This window comes from Notothenia coriiceps, unplaced genomic scaffold, assembly GCF_000735185.1.
Source record: "Notothenia coriiceps isolate Sejong01 unplaced genomic scaffold, NC01 NC01_scaffold00031050, whole genome shotgun sequence".
In the NCBI taxonomy this organism is placed as follows: Eukaryota; Metazoa; Chordata; class Actinopteri; order Perciformes; family Nototheniidae; genus Notothenia; species Notothenia coriiceps.
In genome coordinates, this window is record NW_011363751.1 from 5,612 (window position 1) to 15,507 (window position 9,896).

The 9,896-nt window shown below is 39.2% G+C and overlaps 1 protein-coding gene across 1 annotated transcript in view; it reads right to left on the reverse strand.

Moving 5' to 3' along the window:
• Nucleotides 1–6,831: 6,831 nt before the first annotated feature.
• LOC104959784 (muscarinic acetylcholine receptor M4-like) overlaps nucleotides 6,832–9,896 on the reverse strand; it is an 8,414-nt gene continuing 5,349 nt past the window's right edge. Inside the window, exon 5 of the mRNA XM_010787681.1 lies at nucleotides 6,832–7,595. Coding sequence (XP_010785983.1) covers nucleotides 7,350–7,595 — 246 coding nt within the window. The 3' untranslated portion in view covers nucleotides 6,832–7,349. The remainder of the gene's footprint in view (nucleotides 7,596–9,896) is intronic.

Genomic DNA, 9,896 nt, shown 5'->3' on the forward strand with positions numbered 1-9,896 from the left:
TGTTGGAACCACAGCACAGAGTTATCACCATTCCAGGACAGCAAATGTTTTCCTGAATGCTTTCTGAAAGAATCATTTCCACTTTTTGAATTAGCTGTGAGATTGTTTCCGTGTAATTGTTCTGTTTCTGGCTCTTAGCAACTTGTTCCTCCCAATCTAGGTCAGCTCTGATCTTCTGATCTCTGTGTTCTTTTGCATCGGAATCAGTGCTGGAATAAATGATCTGTGTAGTTTTTATCTGTGTTGCCATGGTTACACCAGTGGGAGGGGCTAGCTGGAAATCATGCTTGGTTATCAGATGGAAGGCGAATATTGTATAACTAAAAAATAATGACAGATTAAGAAAATACAATTCTGTCTTTTTCTGGTGTATTTCCCTGAATATTGTGTTTTTAATGCATGTTTTTGTGACATACACTCCCACTCCCACTTGTTCCCACTCTGTACACAATGATGTCTGCGCAGTGTGTTTTTGCCTTTTTTATCGGCCAAAGTGAGAAGTTTCATTTCAGTTCAACACATGGACGTGCCCACAGGACTCCTGTGATCACAAGTCATTTGGAGCCAATTCTTCTCCGATATGCAGCCCCCGCTCACACAGGCGCCGGACCCCCTGCTGTGAGGAAGCCGAGGATCAGACCTTCATCACTGCAAGGAACAGGATCATCAGAGGAATGCCTTCAAAGAGGGGATAGTTGATTCATTTACTCTTTATCAGGTGCCCAGCTGATTATGTTTGGGTTAAAAAAAGATTGTCACAACAAATGTCCTTTAGGCTGGAATTCACATATAAAACAACTATTTTCTAATCTAAACCTAACGGAGAAACTTAAATTAGGTGAGAAAATGTTTAGTTTTCAATCAGAAAATGAACATGTAGAAGCAGAAATAAGTTATTAAGAGAAAGGTCTTTAGAATAATACACTTGGGATTAAAATATTTGGTTTAAATTAACTTTGTGGAAACCGCTGAGGAATAAAGATCCAGCATTAAGAGGAGCAATTAAATCCCTGTCAGGATCCCCCCCCCCCTGGTTCCCCATTCCTCTCTAACCACTGACCCTGATTTGATTAAAACTCTATTGTAAATTTGGGAGAGCTTTTGGTGCGAGGAAAAAGAAAATCCACTCTGAGAAAAGTCTGTGTTTAACAGATGTCAAATATGCTGTAATAGTTCAGAGATACACCAAGTAAAACACGTGCTCACCAAATTGGCTGACTTTATAGAAGTGTATTTTTGAGGTCGCTTTCTAGTCCCTTTGCAATCTGTGGTTGGTTCTTGTAACAACTGTATTGGCTGTACTCACTCAGCTTAATCTGACCCAGCCTTCGAGATATCTGGTTCTGAGTTCCATAACTAGTTCTGGCGGTGGAAACAGGAAAAACTGGCCCTGGAACCGCTTTGGTGTAGAAGGGCTAACAGACATTATTCAAATAGTTTGAGACAACACACATTACACAACTTTTCAACAGCAGGTGTTTATTAGCATGATTGTTTGGTATCAACCCAAGTTCTAATATATCTTTAATACATGTTTGTTTAAAAAGTAATACTAGCTGAGAAGTGTGACAGGCGTTTATTGAAATGTACATGAAAAAGTATAAGAGAAAGTACAAACAGCCATCAATTATTATACAGAATAAAATCACCAGAGGGTTTTTTTTTACCACAGGATCAGAATATTATGACTATGATTTTAAAGGGTAAGTCAACTGTGTTCCTTTAACTTCATTAAATATAGTAAATAACAGATTACTGTGTACTGTACTTACATGTTTGAGTGTGGGGGAGAGAAACTCGCTCTGGGGGGGATTTTAGCCTCTGCAGACCATTTACATGCACTAACACCTATAGAACGCTACAGGAGAGGGAGAACCACAAAGAGCATATTAGGGCCCATTTGAGTTTATCTGTGCTTTGGTAATAGAAAGATCAGTTTGAGTGAGGAAAGAAAACGATTTGTGGAGTCTTTTTTGTGAGTTTAGGGGTGGAAATGTTCTGTGTACTCCCCAAATTCCAACACTTAACTCCAATGGAGTTGATTTACCCTTTAAAGAGTCATTCTGTCCCATGTGTGCCGCTGAGAACCCAGCTCTGGTGAGGAAAATATTCATTTTTAAAAATGATACAATACATACACAGATTGATATTAACATAGAGGAAATATAACATGACATTTATATTACAGATTTCCAGCTCTCAATATATTACATACAGCTTTTCATTTTAATGTAGGGACGTACTCTTGATATAAAAATGATCAATCAGTTGCTCTTCCATGTAGTAAAAATGTTTTCTTTTCACTTAACTGATGCCATTTGGCTAAAGATATTATAGCAATACTCTGACAAAATATAAGACTACAATTCACAATGTCTTTATATCACTTAACGCTCATGCTCTGTACAGTGGGAGGTACATATGTTTGATCAAGTCTGAAAGAACACAAGATGTCTCCCCTCTTTGGAATGATCCATATGTGATACTATAACTAATATATTTACAGATGTCAACATAGAATGGGGTATTTTAAACATATTACAATGTACAACCCTTTGAATTATACTGTACATGTGGTCAGTGTTTTACAGTAAACCACCAAAAGACACATCTTTTCCAGTTGTTTAGCAAAATGAATGTCTCTCTAGACAATTGCTTCCGTTTGGTAGTGTTCATGTGGAAATATTATACACAAACTACATCTGTTCACTATGTTCTGTTTCATCAGGAAATACATTCCGTGTGAAATCTGATACGATCAAATCATCAGATAAAACTAGTCATTTGAGTAATTATTCAACCTTTGGACAAAGCTTACACCATTGTGGCTAAGGTTCTACAAAACCTATTTGAAAATGACACTGATGGAAAGGGGGAAATTCAACAGGTTCCTCAGCCAGAACTGAGCAACAACTACAGTAGGAGATGTGTGATGGACTTGATGTAGAGTTGGAGATTGTTTTTTGGATGTGGGACCAAATGTGTTCCCTTGTAATTTGAGGTGAGTGGAATTGCCATCAGACCTGTTGTTTGCCCATAGCCTCAAAGCACCACCTGCCCCCCCCCCGTGATCCATCTCACTGCTCCATTACACACCTATGCTCTGTCCTCCACTGACAATCTAACCTACATCAGAAATAACCTCATGTTAAAACTGTTCTGAACGGAGCAAACAACTGACAGGAAATTAGGTCAGAGAGAAGAGGGGATGACATGTGACACACTCGCTGGCCAGACCCTACACAACCAGAATTACCATGACAATAATAATTCCTCAACCATAAGCAGGCAACTCTTCTTTAATCCTGGTGATGAAGGTTCCTATCATCTTCCCCTAACCCTTACACATCTGACTTTATTGGTGGCTAATAATCAGTGATATTTATCATATTTAAGATGACCACTTCCTGTTCACTCGTCTCGAAGTCAATGGCATTTTGAATTTGGATAGAAGTCTGAAATAAGGTCTGTGGTTAACAAAAGTAGATTAGAGTTTTTTCTACTCTACAACATAAAATACGTAATTAAATACCCCACTGTGGAATATCTGAAGCGTTTACCTGTCTTATAAACAGTGGTTGCTAACAGGTGTCATTAGCCGAATATTAGCCGCCGTTAGCTTAGCGGTGGTGAAGCGCAGCCATGTGACCACTATGTAGTTTTTTAAAGTTCGATTTTTTACTTGTGGTGATTGCATTTAAGCTTCAAAAACATCTAAAGTGGTTTTAATATGTGGAGATGTCGATCTAAAAAACATTAGTTCACCGCTGTATTTTTGGTGCAGTGGGTTAGAGCTTTGATCATCAGATCAAGGGACGGTGGTGAACTCCAGTTCGAAACCCGCCTCGGCCGCCACTGCGTTAGGCCGTTGTGTCCTTGGGCAAGACACTTCCCCTGAATTTGCTCCTGTGGGTAATGTCCACAGTAATGATATTAGATAAAGGTTATCAGTAGTACCCCAGAGTAAAAGGGTTTGATTTAAACAGGTTTTGTTAATGTTTAGAACTATTTTATGTTGCAGCCCAGTCAAGCCTCTCAGTCAGTAATTCAGATTTTCCTAAACTCTGCTCTCATCCATTCATTCTGCAAATCTTGAGTGTTGCTGATGTTTGTCTGTACACTTCCTCCCTCACACTCCTCTGTTTTGTCTCTTCTTTGCACTAATCCTGATTTTCATGTTACACCGAGCAGCCATTCTCAAGTTGTCTTTGTTAGAATCTCAATACACTCTTTATTCTCATTGTGAGAAAACGACAAAGAACATTTTCAAAAATACTGTCACTAATTTGTTTATGTATTATAGAGTCAAACAACTTAAATCATAAAAAAGTGTTAATAAAAAGGAAATGTGAGGGGTTGCAGATGATATAGAGGAGTGTAAAAGTTTCCATCCAGGTGAACAATGGATGAACACACACACACATGCTGCAATAGGATGTGCTAACAGTTTCATCATGACCCTGACAGCTAGGATAAATCTTAAATAAATAGATACACCAAGAGGGAATGTCAGATTCAAAAGAATTGAGATGAGAAAGGATCATTACAAACTGAAAGAGAAAAGGAACACATGATTTAGAAACGCTCCTGAAATGTTCCTCCAGTGTCTCTCACTGAGAACACCAGCAGACTGTTAAAGGAAATGTTCTCACTTCATGTCTCTTTGGAATTCATGGGTTGTGACAGTCATGCAATTATATTCAAAATCATAGCCCTGTTCCAAGTGATGATTTCAGTGTTGGGTAATGAAGCATGTTGTGATACAGCAAACATCACCTCGTGCTGTTTGAATTTGGCTAGGCTGAACAGAAATGTGACTACATGCATGAATGGGGAACTCTATGGGAACTGACATCAAACTGACAGCAGAGCAGCCTCTCTGAAAACACACAATAAAGCACCTGCAGTCCAGAGAGAGGAACTGGAGACACTGTAAGGCCAATCCAAAAGAAAGACGGAGAAAATGTGGAAACAATTTAATTATATTGGAGTTTTGAGACCAGATTAAGCCTATTGTCAAACATGTCCACAGAGCCAGTGTTGGTCATACAACTCTGCTTATCTTTCCTCACAAACTGAACATCCAGCTGTTTCAGTTGTACCTTGTCAATACAATTCTTGAAACAAAAGCACTTTTTTAACTCATTCACCAGCACCTACAAAGGTAGGACTTGCTTGAAGTGAATATATCTGCACTTTCCTTGTTGTTCAGAGTTTGAATCCCTATGGTTATTGCACTTATTGTATAGAGGCTTTGAAGAAGAGAATTATGCTCAACTGCACCTTGTAGTCCTTACTAGTCTCTCACATTGAAGACTCTGTGAGCGTCCATATAGAGAGAAATTAGTTGTATTTGCTTCCTGTGGAGGAACAGGATGTCATGATGTGCCTTTCCTAATCTTTTTTCCTTGAGTGTGGGCAATAGGTGATTGACAAGGTCCTGTCAAGTTTGTGACAGTCACATTATAAGAAGACACACATAGTCCCACTGAGCCACGGAGGATTTAGTTTAAGAGACGTTTCACTTCTCAGATCAGCTGCATTTAAAAAGGGCCTGATGTCCTGACCTAACTTAAACCCTCTTCTGACATGGTACTACCTCATCACATGATTACATATCTAATGCTAAGATATTAAAGGACAGCAGTTTGACTCACCCGATCAAACTGTTGAATAATGGATTGTCTCAGCTGAGTGACTGTGATAGATGAAACTGCCCTCATTTAATACTGTACTAAATATCATGATAAAGTGGTACAGGCCTTTACAGATCTGAATTTAAAAGGGTTTATGGAATCTGATGTCAATAATTAAATAAAAAAGCACAATAGAGCTGACCCTAATAGAACAGCAACACAGACAGCTGCATGATTCTTCACCAGTTCATTATCAGGAAGCACTTCATTCATTTTTCCTCTCACTCTGCCTCAAAACGCCAATATAACTTTTGAACTAATCTCGTTCATCAACCAGAATGAAAATCAACACACCCCCGGGGAGGTGTTTTTGAAACACTTTGTGCTTTGAGCTGATAAACCAGAATGTGTACTGTAGTTAGAGAGCATCGAGCTGCAGCTGTGTTCCCTGTATTTAACTTGTCATGTGTGCAAACATTAGAGGAATACAAATGGCACACGCAATAACCCTGTATCTGAACCGTTATGAATAAAGTCAAAGATAATGTGTTTGATGATGTGTTGCAGAGGGTTAGTTGGTAGTTTAGTTTTTCAAGTAAATAACCTTTTATCTTGTTTTATTATGATCATTTACACTTTAAAAAAGAACTTTAAGCTCAAAACTACAGGCAACTAATGAAAGTCACATCTTTTGAATATTGAGAGGCATTTATATTAAAGCTTTATGTTTAAAATAGCCACTTCTGGTTTGAGAGCAGCCATGTGAGGTTGCATTTTTCGAGCTCCTCGCCAGAATCAGATTTATTTGAATTAAGTAACTACCTCCTGAACTGTATTCAACTAATTCAAATTAAACGTTTTCTTCCTTGCCTACTCCCGATGGTCTCATTGGAATATGTCGTCTTCCTATCGCAAAAAGGGGGCTACCACGACGCAACCGAAAGCTAACCTGCTGATGACAACACCCATACGCAATCTAATGAATTACAGCATGAAATCAAATTACAAATAGCTTATTTACGATTGGCTGCTATCGTTGCTCATGAGCTAAAGACTTCCAACATGGCTGCCACAGTGTATGCTACATAAAATCCTTCCATTTCCCCTCTGCTGCTACGTTCTCCTCTCTCCTCCACTAACTGTTCTCCCCCACCTTGTCTTCAGTCATCCCCGCCCCCCCCCCAGTCATCCCTCCTCTCCTCTGTCACCTTACTTTAGGTTCATGGTGCTTATGGCTTTCCATCGAACATTATTTGGGGCTATCGATTTTGTCCATTGATATGACAGTGACCACCAACATGTCATTGTGAGGGTGGTGGGGGGGTTTCTGACCTTCTTTTGTGTCCCCTCACAACTGTATGATGGTCTATGCATACAGCATGGCTATGTGTCATGGCGTAATATAACAAATATATATCATGTTTTAGTTACAATTATGTGTTGCTGAATGAATTTATCGCACATTTGATAACTAGGGTTAACAAGTTGGTGTAGCATTGTCTGTAATTGTAAATAAAGATATTCCTGAACTCCTGCAGTGTATAATGGAAATGTATCACATGTTAGAAGCGTGGTGATGACGTCCACCTGAAGGTTTACACTCACATGTTGCTCTGATCTTTGTTTCAGAATTAACCACACCCCCTCCTTCCACTCACCTCTGAACAATATTTCCTGACCCCATCCCCCAATCCTCAGACCTCTATTCCCCCCTCATCTTGTACCTATGTTTTTATACTGGCACAGCAGCAGGTTCTTGAAGGTCTTTTTGAACGTGGCGTTGCACAGAGCGTAACATGCCGGGTTGATGGTGGAGTTGACGTAGCACAGCCAGTAGCCGATAACCCACACGGTGTCAGGGACACAGGACTGGCAGAAGGTGGAGATCAGCACCATGACGTTATACGGCGTCCACGTGATGATGAAGGCCAGCAGGATGGCAAAGATAGTCTTGGTCACCTGCAGAGAACGGGAAGGAAAGAGAGTTAACCAAGTATCACCAGAATACAGAATCCTGGCTGAGGAGTGGAACTGGTTTGAGCTATATCCATCAGAGCGAACATTGTGTTTTTTGGCAGTCAGAGAAGATCTGCTTTGTTTGTTAGTTGCATCATGTTTTTGTTAAAAAAAGATGTGTTCACTCTGACAGTTTTAATAACCAGACATATGCAGGTTGATTGTTACACACTATGGTTTAGTATGGCTCTATTTTCAGATACATTTGCTTTAATACCAGGGGTAAAGCACTGTTTCTGTGTTTTTTTTGTACCACAATCACTCATTTTGTACACTAATTTCAGCTCTCTTACATTTAGATAGTAGAAGCTTAGAGGGTCAGTCATTAGATGTAGACAGGGTAAAAAATGATCCCTGTTTCCAAAAGCATCTTGACTTGTTATGAACCTTCTTCAGACAGACTGGTTGCAGCTACTGATTACCTCCAATTCTGACAGACATCACATGCACTGTACTATAATGTCATCACTGAATATCACACAATTCATCAAGCACATTTTATTAAGTAATATTATAGAGAACATTTTTGCCCAGGACTGGAAAATAAGAGTAGAAGCTGATGTTGCTTCTAGACCATCTTCCCTTAATCATATGTCTGTTTAGAGGCGTATCATTCAGGAAAGCCACATCTGTAAAGTCATCTCCTGTTTCCATCTCCGTACTTTCTATAGTGGCCTAGTTTAACCACTCATAAAGAAATGTTTTTCTAAAGCATCGTATGTAAAGAGGTTTTTAAAAATATGTTTTTTACATTCGGAAAGAAACGTCTGTAAATCAGGGTAATTTTTTGGAGCTAAATATGAACACTTTTATAGCTCATTAAAATCATTAGGGTCTAAAAGTTGGAAAATGCAATAAAAAGCTAAATCCACCGTTATTTTCCCTCTACATTAGTCTGACTGAGGAGAGTGGGAGATTGGAGGCGGGGCTTAAGGGCAAATGTATGTAATTACTGTATTTAACGTCACCGTTGGCTCAATGGTTCTATTCTTATAAAGCCTCAGCATCAGTTTCGCTTTGAGTGATAAGAACTGACCAGCTCTGACGTCACTGAATACCACAACTTGAATAACTGCCCCTACTGTAAAACCTTTTAAAGGTCTGACGTGTAGAAACATGTCTTTTTGCCAGAGCCCTTTGTGTTGGGGGACCACATTTGCTCGAGGAGGTAAGAACTGAGGAATACGGTAACAATGTTTCAGCTTGGATGGAAAATGCACATGTGTCCTGGGGCTTTATGAACCGTGCTTATAAAAGAAAGTATAAAGATGGAGGTGGAGAAGGAGGGCAATAACACACACACTCCAACACACACAGGTCCGTTAAAAGCTGTAGCTTATAGCCTGGTACGGCACAAAAGAGTTTACAAGGTGCCTGAGCATCAGTAATGACACAATGTTAAAAATGACTGATTACTGTCTGAAACACCTTAGACCCTCTGTAGAAACTCCATAACTTGTCAAAGGACACAAAACTATGTGTTTCAAACGCTTTAAGTCATCAAGACTTGATGAAACACACAAAAAAACAATTATCAAATGATTCAATAGCAACACAATGGCTGCTTATTGTATATCACCTGACTGATTTGCATCTAACTGTTTCCGTCACCATCATATTGTCACCTTGCTTTTGTCATTAGAGACTGCCATTACCCACAATGCAATGATCACAGTCATGGGGTCAGAAACACTGGTCTTGGATTTAGTTAAAGATACATTCCTATCTATCACTGTTGATGTCTGAAGTGATTTTGGAAGGCTGTATCAAAATCGGAAATATATCATAGTATGCTTTGTCATTTTAAAAGCTCAGAAGACAAATAGCATCTGTCATCGTGAACACTAATGAAGTGAAGTGACAGCAGCAGCAGCAGTTAACAGCTGTTCCTTACTGTTCACACACAGGTAAACCTGGTACTCCCCCCTGCAAACCAGCAGCATACTGTACGCTGCCATGCAAAACGCTTTCAGGTCCTTATGTTTTCATGATGAAATATAATGTTATCTTTAGGAGGTAACATGCATCAAGGTACATTTTGTATCACTCTATAGTGTTTGTAATTACCAACCAGGCACACCATTGTAATGCAAACGGCAGAGATGGCAAAAGTATACACATCCTTTACTCAAGTAGAAGTACAGATACTCGTGTTTAAAAATACTCTGGTAAAAGTAGAAGTACTGACTAAACTTCTTTACTCAAGTAAAAGTATGGGCTTTGAAATGTACTTAAGTAAAAAGT